Here is a 17,040-nt window from a genome sequence, read left to right as displayed (position 1 = left end):
GCGCGGCTTCCTTGCACTCCCGCCGGCCTTGCAGGTCCACCGCCGGGCCCCTCATGGGGCTCGGCAGTGGAGCTGCAAGGCCGGCGGCAGTGGCCGGGACCGTTGGGGGCGGGGTGTGTGGCCTTATGACACACTTCCGGTGATGTCAGGGGGTGTGGCCTTATGACACACTTCCAGTGATGTCAGGGGGTGTGGCATATGCTAATGAGTTATGCTAATGAGTTCCCCTAGCTCTTTTTCTACGAAACGACCCCTGGGTATTACAAGTTGAAAACACTCAGTGTATCTGGGGTTAAATGTTTGTTTGTGTTGCTCACAGGAAGTCACATGTTTTTCATGTAACCAATGTTGTTTTAGGAGTAGAAGTCCGGGAAATTTCTCGATGATCTAGGAGTTTGATTGGGAGGAAAGTGTCAAAGTGTTTTAGCATTTTATGGCTCCTCTTCCCGTCTTTGTTTTGCTGTTCTGAAGAAGAAGGAGAGAGAGCAGCCATTTCTCTCTTCTAGTTTTGTCTTTGTAGTGTAAGGATGTAGCCGATTAGCTCTGTTGTTATTTTCATCCCAGTTACCCTTCCCCATGCTAGAATTTAGTAAAAACTTTCTATTTTAATCACACATGGACTCTGAGTCTGAATTATTTTACTCTAGCTCTGCTAAGCTATCTTATCTCTGCTAAATACCATTTTTCAATATCTCACTATCAAAACCCAACAAAAAGGTTATGGGCACCAGATCGCTCCCGCAGCGACAGAATAACTAAGCAGAGTGCAGCAGCCAGAACAGAGTCAAAAGAAATTCATGTGTGCTAGAGTTTTTCTAAAAACGGAATTTTTATTTTTTAACTCGCATTGCATTTATGGCATTCAGGCAACATCCTGCTTTTTTCATGAGCTTGTGGAACCAGACCAGCTGGCGGTGTTTCCCAGTTTCTAGAATTGTACACCCGCTTCCCCTTGCTTGAAAGTCTTCTAAAGGGGGAAGTTCCCTTTTGTGGCTACATTGACGTTTAAATTGATGTTTGTTGCTGGTCCTACAAAAGGCCCATTAAGCAGCTGACAATCATAGACGGAGCGCTCCTGTCTTTCTCAAGGCTGCCTGGGTTAGGGGTGGATGAGGGTTCTTGGGTCGCGCGCACGAAACAGCGGTACCCACCAGACCTCTGCGCTGTACAAAGCCACCGAAAACCGACCCATCGGTTCTCAGGGCCGGAACCCTTTCCTTACCTGATAAAGACGATCACTCCAACTCGGGCGATGTCCTTGTGCAGGACCTCCCAGGAGGCCCGGATCAGGCCCTTTTGAGCCTCCGAGAGCAAGAACGGTTCTTTGGGCTCCTCGCTGCCCCCACACTCCGGTTCTGTTTTCAAATCCGGCGCACCTTCCAGAGACGGGCTCCTCCTCTCTTCGGAGACGGCCGAGTCCGGGTTGACATTCGGGCCGGATACGGCGCACCCCATGTCTTTCTTGAGGCTGGACACCGGGGTGTGTGTGTCTCTTCCTTCCCCTCCTCACCAGCTGAAAATAGATGTAAAATGTTAGACGCTTGGAGCGGGAACGGACCCTCCGGCCCCAGGGAGGGCACCCTGGTTGTGTCTCACAGAGGAGACAGAGAAGGGTTCTTAAGGATGCCAGCTCTGGGTTGGGAGATACCTGGAGCTTTGGGGGAGTGGAGTCTGGGGAAGGCGGGGTTTGGAGAGGGGAGGGGCCTCAGCAAGGTATATAGAGTCCACCCTCCAAAGCAGCCATTTTCTCCAAGGGAACTGATCTTGGTCATCTGGAGATCAATTCTGATAACGGGAAATCTCCAGGTACTACCTGGAGATTGGCACCTGGAGATTGGCAGGTACCACCTGGAGATTGGCAGCCATACCCATTCATCATAAGTGTAGGCAATTGTGCAAGGCACGCCTGCTCCTATCCTCTTCATACCACCTGCAAATTGCTTGAAAAGTATCAATGAGCTTTTGTCGCTAAGAACCAATCCCTGGCCGGACTCTCGGATTATGCAAACAACAAAGAGAAGCGCTGCTTCTGCTGCCGGTCAGAGCAGACAGCGCGGAGTCAGGTAGGCTGAAGGTCTGACTCAGCTTGCAGCAGCTTAAAGAGTCTCAGAGTGGCTTACAATCTCCTTTCCCTTCCCCTCCCCACTACAGACACCCCGTGAAGTAGGTAGGGCTGAGAGAGCTCTGAGAGAACTGCTCTTGAGAGAACAGCTCTGACGGAACTTGTGACTGACCCAAGGTCACCCAGCTGGATGCACCAGGAGTTTATGCCACATATTGAAAAAGACACCCCCGGAAAATGCGCACACGCAGGGGAAGAGGGCTCTTTTTGTAGCAGGAACTCCTTTGCATATTAGGCAACATGCCCCTAAGTAGCCAATCCTCCAAGAGCTTACAGAGTTCTTCTAACAGGGGCTACTGTAAGCTCTTGGAGGATTGGCTACATTAGGGGGGTGTCGCCTAATATGCAAAGGAGTTCCTGCTACAAAAAGAGCCATGGGAGGCGAAAACCTAACAGGGAAGGAACAGTCGGGTTTTGCTGTGGGTGGCTAGAAACCCTTCAGCTTCCTACAGGAGGAAACTCTTTCTCACCTGCTGGCTGCTTTGGAGGGTGGACTCCATGGAGTTATACCCCGCTGACGTCCTTTCCTTCCTTCCCCAGGCTCAACCGCTGAAACCACCAGGAATTCCCCAGTCTGGAGATGGCGCTAACTGCGGCCCGCAAACCAGCTTCCAGCTATGTGTTCAGTGCTGGACTCGATAAGACTCCAGTCCACCTTTAACGATGGAGCGGCCCACGTTCAGGCCATACCTCTAACCACGGTTTGTCTGATCGAACCAGGGCTCCGTGCCGTGTCTCAACCAAGCTGCTATTTAACGCCGCTTTTGTGCCCCAGTGTGACGCTCATTCGATTTGCAGGGTGGCCCATATTTAAATGCACGAACGCAGCCGCGGCAATAAATGGAAAATTAATCAGCAAAACAGAAATCACTGTTTAAAGAAAAGAAAAGAGAGGCCGGTCGGAAACCGGCGTCGAAGCGGGTCAAAGACAGGACCGCAACAGAGTGCCGAGTTTGCATTCAATCGGTAAAAAGGCAGGATCGATATAATAAAACAGAAACAGGGCTAGAGTGGGGGAAACACTCCAGGGAAACAACATCTCTCAGGCGCTTCAGAATTGCAGACTGGCCAACGGCTGCCTGGACACACCGATTCTGGGAAGAGGAAGGGCCAGCGTCCAGTGTTCCCTCTAAGCTGAGTTAGTGTGAGCCAGCTCACATTTTTTTAGCCTCCGGCTCACACATTTCTGTGTGTCTCTTAGCTCCAGAGCAAACGAATTTTTACGCAGTCGCCCAATCGCTCGCTCACAACTTCAATGCCAGTAGCAGCTCACAAAGTAGAATTTTCGCTCACAAGACTCCACAGCTTAGAGAGAGCGTTGCCAGCGTCTAATATGGAGCCCTGCAAGGTGGGCCAAATGTGGCTGTTGGAGAGAAACATTTGCTCATTTGCACAAAGGCAGGGTTGTGAAAAAAGCTGAGGACCTTTGCCTTTGTTGGCTTCCACAGACCAAACAGTTTCAGATGTGATTGCTTTAAATGCAACCATGTCATAGAATCATAGAGGTGGAAGGGACCTCCAGGGTCATCTAGTCCAACCCCCTGCACTAGGCAGGAAATTCACAAATACCTCCCCCCTCACACCCCCAGTGACCCCGTGTTTCACGCCCAGAAGATGACAAAAAAACCTCCGGGATCCCCGGCCAAACTGGTCTGGAGAAAAATGGCTCCCTGACCCAAAAGTGGCGATCAGCTTTTCCTTGGGTGTGTAAGAAAGGGCCACAAGAACTAAGCACTGAGGCAACCCTTCCTGCCTAAGTTCACAGAATCAGCACTTTCTGTCAGATGGCCATCTAGCCTCTGCTTAAAAACCACCCAAGAAGGAGAGCCCACCACCTCCTCCCGAGGAAGCCTGTTCCACTGAGGAACCGCTCGGACTGTCGGGAAGTTCTTCCTAATGTTTAGGCGAAAACTCTTCTGATTTAATTTCAACCCGTTGGTTCCGGTCGGACCTTCTGGGGCAACAGAAAACAACATTGCATCATCCTTTATCTGACAGCCCTTCGAGGACTTGGAGATGGTGATCCTATCCCCTCTCCGTCGTCTCCTCTCCAGGCTAAACAGACCCAGCTCCTTCAACCTTTCCTCAGAGGACTTGGTCTCCAGACCCCCCTCGCCGTCTTCGTTGCCCTCCTCTGGACACGTTCCAGCTTGTCTAGATCCTTCTTAAACTGTGGTGCCCCAAACTGAACACAATACTCCAGGTGAGGTCTAACCAGAGCAGAGTAAAGCGATACCATCCCTTCGCGTGATCTGGACACTATGCTTCTGTTGATATAGTCCAAAAGCGCGTTTGCCTTTTTGGATAAATTGTTGGAGAAATCCTTTTGCCCAGTTGTCTGAGATCCTGACTTGGGTGGCGCGGGCTGGCTTTTGGCAGCTTTTGGAAGATAAGCACGGCCAGCCCTGGCTAGTGTTTGAGTGGGAGATCTCTGAGGAATACCAGAGTTGTGACGCGGAGGCAGGCAATGGCAAACCGCCTCGGAATGGTCCCGAAAACGGGTGCCAGAGATGGCACTCAGAGCCCACTCTGTGGGCACGCATGCCATCGCCCCAGCCAGGCCCAGACCATCATTAAAGTGTCGAATTCTCTGCCAAATAATTTTAAGTAACTGAAAGCATCTGGGATTGCTTTCCTTACTTTGTTTGGATCATCTTAAGTTAAGGTGTGGAGCTGCGTTGGCTCAAGTGTTTAAGATGCTGAACTGCAGGCTGTGGAAGGTCGGTAGTTCAGCAGTTCGAGACCCGAGTGTGCCGCGTGACGGAGTGAGCGCCCGTCTCTAGTTCCACCTCCTGCCAACCTAGTAGTTCGAAAGCAAGAAATTGCAAGTAGATAAATAGGTACCGCTTCGGTGGGAAGGTAACAGCGTTCCGTGCGCCTTGGTGTTTAGTCATGCCGGCCACATGACCATGGAAACGTCTTCGGACAGCGCTGGCTCTTCGGCTTGGAAACGGAGATGAGCACCGCAACCCTAGATTCGGACTCGACTGGCTTTCGAGCAAGGGAACCTTTACCTTTAAGTTAAGGTATGAGTTGCTTTTTCTAAAGTAGAACCTCAGTATTCAGGTTAAATTGCCATGTTGGCACTTTGCGATAAATAAGTGGGTTTTGGGTCGCAGTTTGGGCACTCGGTCTCTAAACAGTTCACCAACACGCCCTACAGGGTAAGCCAGAAGTCCGCTGTGACCGGAGAGCATTTTTCCACCACCACCTGACTGAGATCTCGTGGTTGCTAGCCCTGAGAGGTATTTCCCCCTCATCGAAGCCTTTTGGCGTGCAAAAGACAGAGTCCACCGCATCAATGCAGGAACGACACAGCCCTTGCCTAGAGGATGTGGAATCCATATCGCAGTAGACAAAGTTATTTGGGGCGGGGAGAGATGCATAGGGAGTGCGGGGGCGAGGGTGAGAAGAAGAGTAATGGACCAGCGTATCCAAGACAGACCGTGGGGGCATTTTGGAGCTCACATTGTCCACACACGGGACCTCCTCCTAGGGTTACCAACCTCCAGGTGGGCCCTGGAGATCTGTTGGGTGTTACAAGTCAAAACACTTCAGTATTTACAGGGTTAATGATGTTTGTTAAGTCGCATGTTTGTTTGTAACCAATCTGTTTAGACAATAGGATGCCCGGGAACTTTGGAGCTAGTTTGCTAGTCTGATTGGAAACCAAGGTGTCAAGTATTTAGCATATTGGTTTCTCCTCCCATCTCTTTGTTCTGACTAGAGAAGGAGACGCCATTCGGCTCTTCCCGTTTTACCTTTTAGCTGCAAGGATGGAGACATATTAGCTCTTTGTTATTTTCATATCCTGTGTACCTTGTTCCATGTTAGGTTTATAGTAAACTTCTATATTTTAATACACACCATGGACTCAGTCTCTTAATACTCTGCCGACTTACTTAAGAATCCCAACAAGATCTCTCGGATCTGCAACTGATGTCCAGACTACAGAGACCAGTTCCTCTAGAGAAAAGGGCTACTTTATAGGGAGGGGAGTCCAGCAGCACCTTCAAGTCTTTCTTACACGCCCAGGGAAACGCCGATTGCCACTTTGGGGTCAGGAAGCCATTTTTCTCCAGGCCAGTTTGCCTGGAGATCCTGGAGGTTTCTTGCCATCTTCTGGGCATGGAGCAGCGGTCACTGGCGGTGTGGGTGTGTGGGGAGGTATTTGTGAATTCCCTGCAGTGTAAAGGGGGTGGGATAAGACGACCCTGGAGGTCCCCCCCAACTCTATGATTCTCACAAAATTGGTGGCAGGCAGTGTTCCCTCTGAGCGTGCGTTAGTGTGAGCTAGCAGACAGTTCCTTAGCCTCCGGCTCACACAGTTTTGTCCTCGCTCAGGAAGGATGGGGCTTCAAGAGCAAACTTAATTGATGCAGCAGTCAAATTGCTCGCTCACAGCTTTGACGCCAAATAATAATAATAATAATAATAATAATAATAATAATAATAATAATAATAATAATAATAATAATAATAATAATAATAATAATAATAATAATAAACAACTTTATTGTCATTGTACATAGTACAACGAAATTAAGATGCAATCATTCGGTGATCTACAACCATACTCATATACACTCACACAACCATTCACAACCATCCCATAACTCCCTTAAGGTTCACATTGCAACTTAAACCACCAATGTCACCCAAATTCCAATTCATACAGCATTTAAAGCAATAATAGCTCTCGAATAAAAACTGTTTTTTAATCTGTTTGTCCTTGTTTTAATTGTCCTATATCTTCTACCCGAAGGCAGCAGTTCAAACAGGGAGTGTTCAGGGTGTGACAAGTCCTGCAAAATGTTCTTTGCTTTTTTTTCAAGCATCGAGAACTATACAATTCCTCCATGAATGGGAGAGGACAGCCAATAATCTTCTGGGCTCTAGCTCACACATTTCTGTCTCTGCTCAGAAAGGAGGGCTCCAGAGCAAACTAATCTATGCAGTAGCCAAATCACTCGCTCACAACTTTAATGCCAGCAGCTCACAAAGTAGAATTTTTGCTCCACGGCTTAGAGGGAGCATTGGTGGCAGCAGGGCAAAAGCTTTTGTGAGCCACTGCTCGCTCCTTCAGATACAGGGAGGCGCGGCCCTATGGAATAAACCCCCCTGCCAAGTTCCCTCCCCCATCCTCAAACCCTGCACTCCCCAGGTCCCACCCCCACCCCAAAACTCCAGGAATTCCCCACCCTGGAGCTGGCGACTGTATCTCTTCTCCAAGAGAAGAGCTGTTTGCAAGCAAGGGAGGACAGCCTGCCCCGAGAACGCAGAAGGCTTTAAAGAGAAACCGGACTGTGTCCTGGCAGACGCCCCATCGATTAGACCAAGCCTCTAGTCTTTAAGACAGTCTGCCGGAATTAGAAACAAGTTTCTCTCTGAGGGGGCCACACACCGTCTCCGGCAGTGTTCCCTCTAAGCTGAGTCAGTGCGAGCTAGCTCAGTTTTTTATCCGCCTGCTCATGCATTTTTGTTTTCGCTCAGGAAGGATGGGGGCTCCAGAGCAAACTAATTGATGCAGGCAGCCCAATGGCTCGCCCACAACTTTAATCCCAGTAAGCTCGCAAAGTAGGATTTTTGCTCACAAGACTCCACAGCTTAGAGGGAGCGTTGGTGTGTCTGAGCTGCAACAGGCTGGCACGGCTGCCTTCCAGGAGAATGGGTTGCCGTCCCTCTTTCCGAGAACTCCCGTTTCCCTCCTGGCTCCAGGTGGCGTCAGGGTCAGTGTTCCCCCTAGGCTGAGTTAGTGTGAGCTAGCTCACAGTTTCTCAGCCTCCGGCTCACACTTTTGTGTCTCCACTCAGGAAGGAGGGCTCCAGAGCAAGCTAATTTATGCAGTAGCCATATTGCTTGCTCACAACTTTAATGCCAGGGGCTCACCAAGTAGAATTTTCGCTCACAAGACCCCACAGCTTAGAGGGAACATTGGTCAGGGTATGTGTGCACTGGAGTCTCACACCCAGGACTCTCGCACCCAGATCCCAAGCATCCCCAGCCCCGCTCGGCTTCAGCAAGCCGGCTGCTTTGCTCCCCTTCGGCCCCTGTCAGAGCTTCAACTGTAGCTTCCTCGGGGCAGGACCCCTTCTCTTTGACCAACAGCCATCCCAGGTGCAAATGCTGACTTGTGCCCTGGAAGCTTGCTGGGGGACCTTGGGACAGTCTCAGCCTAGCCCAGGGGTGGCCAAACTGTGGCTCAGGAGCCGCATGTGGCTGTTTCACACATATTGTGCGGCTCCCGGCAGGGCGGCTGGGGAAGCGAAGGGGAGGCGTGCCTCCACGACCGGTCTTTCCTTCCCCAGCCAGTGTTCTTTCCACCTTTCTTTCTCTTTTCCTCTCCTTCTCCCTTTCTCTCTCTTTTCCTTCCTTTCCCCTCCCCCCCATCTATTTGCTTTGTTTCTTTCTCTCTCTCTCTTTCCACCTCTTTCATTCTTTCTTTCCACCTCTCTCTCTCTCTTTCCCTCTGTCTTAGGCAAATAAATATCATTAGGTAAAGGTAAAGGTTTCCCTTGCTCGAAAGCCAGTCAAATCCGACCCTAGGGATGCGGTGCTCATCTCCGTTTCCAAGCCGTAGAGCCAGCGCTGTCCGAAGACGTTTTCCGTGGTCACGTGGCTGGCATGACTAGACGCTGAGGTGCACGGAACACTGTTACCTTCCCACTGAAGCGGTACCTATTTATCTACTTGCAATTTCTTGCTTTCGAACGACTAGGTTGGCAGGAGCTGGGGCCAGTGACGGGAGCTCACTCCGCCATGCGGCACTCAGGTCTCGAACCTCTGAACTACTGACCTTCAACAGCATGCAGTTCATCGTCTTAACCACTTGAGCCACTGCAGCCCCTACTAAATATCATTCACAAACAAATAAATATAATTGGACAAATAAATATCATTAATCAATGTCTGTTTTTACCCCTTTTTATTTTTTGGCTGTCACATTTAATGTTAAGCACGTTTGGTGTCGTGGTTAAGTGTGCGGACCGGGTTTGATTCCCCACTCCTCCACTTGCACCTGCTGATGTGACCTTGGGTCAGTCACAAGCTCTGGCACAGCTGTTCCTGAAAGAGCAGTTTGTATCAGAGTTCTCTCAGCCCCGCCCACCTCACAGGGTGTCTGTTGTGGGGAGGGGAAGGGAAAGGAGATTGTGAGCCGCTCTAAGACTCCAAGTGAAGGGCAGGGTATAAATCCAATCCTCTTCTTCTTCTTAATTAAAAAAATGTTTCCTCTTCTCTTATACATATTGTTCAGGGGTACATAACACCAGTTATTGTTGGTTTATACAAGGTTGTCTTTTCTATCACAAACGAAGTTAATAATATTTACTCAATACCCAAACTATGGTATAAGCTTTGTATTATATAAAGTGATGCAATGTAACATAAACAACTTGTTATTTTATTGTAAAAGCAAGAAGGAAAATGCTTTTGTTGTTTTGGTAATAATATGTATTAAGCATTAAAAATAAAAGTTTTAAAAAATGTGTGTGTGTGTGATATTTGCCTTGCGGCTCTCAGAGATCTGACATTTATTCCACGCGGCTCTTACATTAAGCAAGTTTGGCCACGCCTGGCCTCGCCTACCTCGCAGGGCTGTAGTGAGGATTAAAACAGAGGAGAGGACGGACGGAAGCGGCCTGAAATTCCCCATTGGGGGAAAAGGGCAAGATGTAAATTAAGTAAGTAAGTAAATAAATAAAACTCTGAGAGATGACGCTTGGGATCTTCAGTCCGGACAAGGGTGCCGTGGCTGGTTCCCCCTTTCCTCCAAACCCTTGCAAGCTGCCTCTACTCACCCGTGTAAAGGCCTCCTCTGCAAGGAAGAGAGAATCGCCACCGGCCACCTGCTGAGCTGGGAGTTCCGAGGGCAAAGAGGTGCCCGAAGTTCCTTCTGCAACTCTGAGCCAGATTCTCTGATGCGCACTCACTCTCTTTCTCTGGAAGCTCTGCTGGGCAGGTGAGCCCCATCGAGAGGCGGCGGGACACGCAGGCATCCCCAGGATCCTAGAGCCGGCCGCGTTCAGGTCTCCCTCCCACCCTTCCCCCTCCCTGCCCGGAGAGCTGCACAATATCAACTTCATCTAATCCTTCTCTCCAGCTTTCCTCCTCCTCCTCCTGTTGTTTCAATTTAAATACAAATGCATCATTCCTTTCATTGCAACCTGGCACATGAAAGCACTCTTCAATTAACAGGCAGGGCAGTGGAGATGGGGCGGGAGGGACAGAGAGAGAGAGATTTGCTGGCTACTGAACAAGTGCCTTTTCTCCTCCAATTTTTTTTTTTTTTGTGCTACCTTTGGGGGAAAAGAGAAACGTTCACAACATAAGGTTGCCAGCAATGCTCCCTCTAAGCCAGCCCTGTAGCTAGGAAATTTTGGGGGAGGGGGCGCCAGCTAATTAAATCAAAGCATAATACAGGCGGCACGTTGGGGTCGGCCTGGGAAAGAGGGGGCCCAGAAGCAACACTAGGGGGCCAGGCCCCGTGGGACCCATGTTAGCTACGGGCCAGCTCTAAGCTGTGGAGTCTTGTGAGCAAAAGATTCCACTTTGTGAGCTCCTGGCGTTAAAGTGGTGAGCGAGCGATTTGGCTGCTGCATAAATGAGTTTGCTCTGGAGCCCTCCTTCCTGAGCTAGGACAAAAGTGTGTGAGCCAGAAGCTAAAAATCTGTGAGTTGGCTCACACTAAACTCAGCTTAGAGGGAAATGCTCCCTCTCAGCTGTGGAGTCTTGTGAGCAAAAAATTCCACTTTGTGAGCTCCTGGCATTAAAGTTGTGAGCGAGCTATTTGCCTACTGCATCAATCAGTTTGCTCTGGAGCCCTCCTTCCTGAGCTGAGACAAAAAGGTGTGAGCTGGAGGCTATAAAACTGGGAGCTAGCTCACACTAACTCAGCTTAGAGGAAACACTGGTTGCTAGCTCCAGGTTGTCAAATTCTTGTGTGTGTGTGGGGTGTGTGTGGAAAACATGGAAAGTGTGAGATTTGGGGAGGGGAGGGACCTCAGCAGGCTATAATGAAGAAGAAGAAGAAGAAGGAGAAGGAGAAGAGATTGGATTTATACCCCATCCTTCACTATCCAAAGGGGTCTCAAAGCGGCTTACAACCTCCTTTCCCTCCCCCTCCCCACAACAGACACCCTGTGGGGTAGGTGGGGCTGGGAGAGCTCTTTCGAGGACTGCCCTTGAGAGAGCATCTCTGAGAGAACTTGTGACTGACTCAAGGTCACCCCAGCAGCTGCCTGTGGAGTGGGGAATCGAACCTGGTTCTCCCAGATTAGAGCTCGCGCTCCTAAACACTATGCCAAACTGGCTCTCTACGCCATAGACCATCCTCCAAAGCAGCTGTTTTCCCCCAGGGGAACCAATCTCTGTATTTTGGAGCTCAATTGTAATTTGGGGAGATCCCCAGGTGCCCTCTGGAGCTTGGCAACCAGAACAAAGATAAGCTTCAGATTGACTAGAAATACAAAGTATTTGCCGTTTCAGTACCACTGTTTCTGGCACCCAAGGTGTGCTGGGAAAAGGTGGCCATTATGACCGGGAATGTGTGAAGACCTGCCAGTTCGGCCCATCTTCTGTTCGCCAGTTGCACAAGAGGAAGCCAGTTTTTTGGTGGACTGTTCAGCAACCGGTTCATGGCCACTCGACAGGCTGCTTCCTCCTATTCCTGCATCTTCATCTATTCCCGCATCTGCACCTTTGTTAGTCTTTAAGGTGCTACTGGACTCTTGCTCTTTCCTGCTGCCACAGACAGACTAACACAGTGACCCATCCTCATCCAGGGGTCATTTCCTGCAGGAGCGCACAGGAGTGGAGCTCCGGCAGTAAAGAGCCCAGGGGGCGGGCACATGCAACAAGCCCCGCCCCCTGCTCCCAGCAGCCCTCAGTTAGAGCAAGAAGCAGCCAGGTAAGTTGCAGTGGGTGTTGCCGTCTGACACACTTCCGGTGATGTCAGGGGGTGTGGCACATGCAAATAAGTTATCCTAATGAGTTACGCTAATGAGCTCCTGCACCTCTTTTTCTATGAAATGACCCCTGGATTATACCCTCCTAAGGTTCGTCCTTTCCCCCAAACCCTTCCCTTCCCAGTCTCCACCCCCCAAAGCTTCCAAGTATTTCTCGACCCAAACTCGGCAACCCTCCCTGACGGACATTTTGCTGAACAGGTCATAGATTCTCTTTTGGAGGAGGACCGTCTGGCATCAACCGGAACCTGGGCCTTTTCTGTCGCGGTTCCGGCTCTACGGAATGGGCTCCTTGAAGAGGTGAGAGGTGGGGCCCCTCCTTGGAGATTTTCAGGAGGCGCCACAAGGCCTGCCTGTTTGTCGAGGCTTTAGAGGTAGGCTTGGATGGCAGGCGTCTTGGGGAGGGGGGTTGTTTGTTGTCTGATTTTCATTTTAAAAGTGAAGATGTTTTTAGGTGTGATCGTTAAGCCGCCTTGAACGACAAGGGCGAGCGGGATAGAAATGTTTTCATCAACAAGGAAACGGAAGCCGCCGATTTGGTGGCGATTCCGCCGCTGGGGTAAGGTGGACAGAAGAGAAAAAGACCTGCAAAAACTAGGATGCGCATCCTGAGAGCCAGTTTGGTGTAGGGGGTGAAGTGCGCGGACTCTCATCTGGTAGAACCGGGTTTAATTCCCCACTCCTCCACTTGCAGCTGCTGGATGACCTTGGGCAAGCCGCAGTTCTGTCAGAGCTGTTCTTGAAAAAGAGCCGTTTCTGTCAGAGCTCTCTCAGCCCCGTCTGACTCACAAGGGTGTCTGTTGTGGGGAGGGGAAGGGAAAGGAGTTTGTGAGCCGCTCTGAGACTCCTTTGGGTGGTGAAGGGTGGGGTATAAATCCAATCCCTTCTTCTTCCTCTTCTTCATCCTGCGGAGGAGGCTCGGCGAACAAAGACAGGACACGGCTGTGGTTCATCGAAAAGTTCACGTTTATTTGTTCTTGGGACTCCCCCCTCTTCCCTTCCCTTTCAAAAAGCATTTTTTTAAAACAAAAAACCAGAGCGAGCGAGCTCCAAAATCTTCTTACAAATTCGTTTTTAAGTACAGGATGCAGCAAGGAAACAATCGAAAGGGCAGGCCGGGACACCAAAGAAGGGTGGAAAAGTTATTTACAAGGGTGGGAAGGGGGACATTGCCCCTCCTCCGAGTACCTACTCCACCCCCCCCCATGATTAAATTAAAAAAAAGGGACTGTGCCATTATAAATAGACATATATAAAAACACGACGATTTCTCCGGCAACGGCGTTCTCCTTGCCGGCACGGCCTGCCCCTCGGACCAAAGTGCATACATTTGTTTTCACGAGGGGACGGTTCGACCACAGCAGCTCCGCAGCCTTCCGGACAGGAGAGACGCAGACCGGGTTCGAGAGCAGAACTTTTTAAAGGGGAAGGCATTTCTTTTTTAAAGAGAGAGAGAGAGCAACCTCAAAGGAATATTACACCCTTCCTTTGGCGGAGAATGGAACAGAATTCCGGAGCCTCAAGTTGCTGAACCCCTCCACTTATTTTCATACTGGGGCCAAGGCATTTGGGGATTTCAATGTGTCCAGTCCAAATGATACCGCCCCCCCTTGCATACACACATGGCGGCCACGGTCCAGCGGGAAGCTCTTCGTGTAGTCGTTAAGAGCGTTGACTCTAATCTGGGAGAACCGGGTTTGATTCCCTGCTCCTCCACATGCAGCTGCTGGGGTGACTTTGGGTCAGTCACAAGTTCTCTCAGAGCTGTTCTCTCAAGGGCAGTTCTCTGGAGAGCTCTCTCAGCCCCGCCTACCTCACAGGGTGTCCGTTGTGGGGAGGGGAAGGGGATTGTAAGCCGCTCTGAGACTCCTTCGGGTATTGAAGGGCGGGGTATGAATCCAATCTCCTCTTCTTCTTCTCTCCTGCACAAACCCCATTGAAACAGAAATCGGCATCTCTTGGTGCATTCCCACGGGGTTTGTGTAGGAGATTAAACCCCCTTTCTTGACCACCTCCTCCTCGCTGGCCTCTATGATACCTACACCCCTGGTCTAAGATGGCTCCTTTCCTTCATGTTACGGCGGGGTAGCCCTGGTAGATTCTCGCAATCCCCACACACCTACATAGTTCTCTGTCTCACCACATTCGCACACATTCTCACCCTCCCAGTTGACTTGGAAGCAAGTTTTTCGGAACGCCTCCCGCCCAATAGACCGGACGTGCTTGATGCCCTCCAAAAAAAGAGTCCAAATCCCAAGCTCTCCTTCAAAGAACCTTGCATTTCATGTCAAAGATCCGCCAGTCCTTAAGAACATAAGAGATGCCAATGTTGGATCAGGCCAGTGGCCCATCCGGTCCAGCACTCTGTGTCATAAAGTGGCCAAAAATACCAGGGGCCATCAGGAGGTCCAGCAGTGGGGTCAGGACACCAGAAGCCCTCCCACTCTTGCCCCCCCCCCAAGCACCAAGAAGACAGAGCATCCCTTGCCCCAGCCTCTGAGTCCCTATCTATACCTTGTGGCTAATAGCCACTGATGGACCTCTGCTCCATATCTATATATCTAATAGCCAAGTTGTCCCCTGCGTGCGGATATCTAAATCCACACATCGGTGACACTTGGGGGGCAGGGAGATTTTCCTGCACACTTGGAGCAGTCTCCAGGTGTGCAGAAAAATCTAAAAAAGCTGAAAAAATATACGGGGATACTTAAATTTTCCCAAAAGTAAAAGTGTGTTCGGGGGGAAGGCTTGGTAGGCCCGCACGGCTCACTGCTGGGACGGGAAGGCAGAGGATTGGCGGGCCTGGCGGCTGGGAGCTGCGTGGGCCTCACCATCGGTGCAGGGGGGTTGGGGGGAGGATTGGCGGGCCCAGGCCTCGCCATTGGTGCGGGGGGAGCGGGGGAGAAGGATCACCTGTGGCTGCTCCCTCCTCCTCCTCCACGTGGAGCTCCCCACACACACAAGTATCGTGGGTCCCCACTTCTTGTGCTTATCTAATTCCCTCTTGAAGCCGTCCATGCTTGTAGCTGCCACCACCTCCTGTGGCCGTGAATTCCATGTGTTCACTCTCTGGGTGAAGGACTTCCTTTTATCTTTTCAAACCCAACTGCTCAGCAATTCCATGGAGTGCCCATGAGTTCTTGTATTGTGAGAAAGGGAGAAAAGTACCTCTTTCTCTACCTGCTCTTTCCCATGCATGATCTTATAAACCTCGATCATGTCACCCCTCAGCCGTCGTTTCTCCAAGCTAAAGAGCTGATAGAGATCGGGTTAGATAACTCTGTTTTCATTCGCCAGCTGATCTGAACTCATTCCCACAGCCATCATTCCTTGTACACCTCTTGCTTCCGCAACAAGGACTGCTAGGAGATTTCCCTCCACCTGTTCCATTTCCAAGCACCTGGCGGTTCCTACGTTGGCAGTTCCTACGTTTGTTCCAAAGGACAGGAGATTACAAAAGCAGATAAGAAAGAATGTGCTTTATTGCATCAAATCCATTCAGCGGTGGTGAAGCGCACAAGCTTTTGAGTTTCGCAGAGTTCTTCGTCGTGGCAAAGGGTTCTGTGGAATTCAAAAGCTTGCATATGTCTCCAACCTACCTAAATTGGTCCAATATGAAACATAACTTTTTGTGTGAGCCATTCTAAAGATTCTGGTTCTAACTGTCAGTGGAGCCTGACCGGTGGGTGTTGCCTTCTGAGACACTTCCGGTGAGGTCAGGGGTGTGTGGCATATGCAAATGAGTTGTGCCAATGAGCTCCTGCACCTCTTTTTCTACGAAATGCATATAAATAATTCACATTGAATGGCACGGGGATTTGGTACTCTCAAGAGGCCCCGATCTAACACAGCGAACAGTGTTAACCGCTGAATCCCACGGACACCAGTTGAACACACGCATCTGCTTTACCCCAAGGTTAAAAATTTGGCCACCTTGAGGGATTAAGATGTGGAATCCACTGCTAGAGGATGCAGCCATGGCCGCAGGAATAAACAGCTTTAAAAGGGGATTATTAGAGAGATTCCTGGAGGAGAAGTCTATCAATGGCTACTAGGCGTGGTGGCTGAGGGGAACCTCCACATTCAGAGGCACTAATCCTCTAAATCCCAGAGCCAGGAGGCAACGTTAGGGGAAGGCTTCAGCCTCTCCGCCCTGTTTTTGGCCTTCCAGAGGAACTGGTTGGCCACTGCATGCAGGCCTAGGTTTCCCAGCCCCCAGGTTCCGATGCTGGACTAGATGGGCCACTGATCTGATCCGGCAGGGCTCTTCTGAGGTTCTTAGAAAGGCCTCGGCCTCTATGCCCTGTTGTTGGCCCTCCGGAGGAACTGGTTGGCCCCTGTGTGAGACTGGATGCTGGACTAGATGGACCATCATTGGTCTGATCCAGCAGGGCTCTTAGGACTAAATATTGTGGATTTGTCTAACTGATAGATGCACTCCAAAGTCTTGGGCACAAGTTTATTCCCTGGTGCTATTTTGAGCTGGAATGTTCGGCGCGAATGCCTGAAGCTGCCTTCTACTGAATCAGACCCTTGGCCCACTAGGATCAGTATTGTCTACTCAGACCGGCAGCGGCTCTCCAGGGTCTCAGGCGGAGGTCTTTCCCATCACCTGCTGCCTGGTTCTTTTAACTGGAGATGCCGGGGGTTGAACCAGGGACCTTCTGCACGCCAAGCAGAGGCTCTTTCACTGAGCCACGGCCCCTCTTTACAGCTCTCCAGGGTCTCAGGTGGAGGTATCTCCCATCACCTGATGCCTGGTCCTTTTAACTAGCGATGCCGGGGATTGAACCAGGGACCTTCTGCATGCCAAGCAGAGGCTCTACCACTGAGCCACAGCCCACACAGCCCACACAGCCACAGCCCACTGAGCCACAGGGTCTCAGGCTGAGGTCTTTCCCATCCCCTACTGCCTGACCCTTTTAACTGGAGATGTCGGGGATTGAACCCGGG

General features: G+C 50.5%; 1 protein-coding gene across 1 annotated transcript in view; it reads right to left on the bottom strand.

The window, feature by feature from the left end:
• LOC107116786 (neuroglobin-like) overlaps positions 1 to 1,455 on the bottom strand; it is a 35,822-nt gene extending 34,367 nt beyond the window's left edge. The window contains exon 1 of the mRNA XM_015418785.1: positions 1,223 to 1,455. Within this exon, the coding sequence (XP_015274271.1) occupies positions 1,223 to 1,455 (233 nt within the window). The remainder of the gene's footprint in view (positions 1 to 1,222) is intronic.
• Positions 1,456 to 17,040: the final 15,585 nt, after the last annotated feature.

This window comes from Gekko japonicus, unplaced genomic scaffold, assembly GCF_001447785.1.
Source record: "Gekko japonicus isolate JY-2015 unplaced genomic scaffold, Gekko_japonicus_V1.1 scaffold1198, whole genome shotgun sequence".
Classification (NCBI taxonomy): Eukaryota; Metazoa; Chordata; class Lepidosauria; order Squamata; family Gekkonidae; genus Gekko; species Gekko japonicus.
Note: the sequence above shows the minus strand (reverse complement) of the source record. Positions and strands in the feature narration are given on the sequence as shown.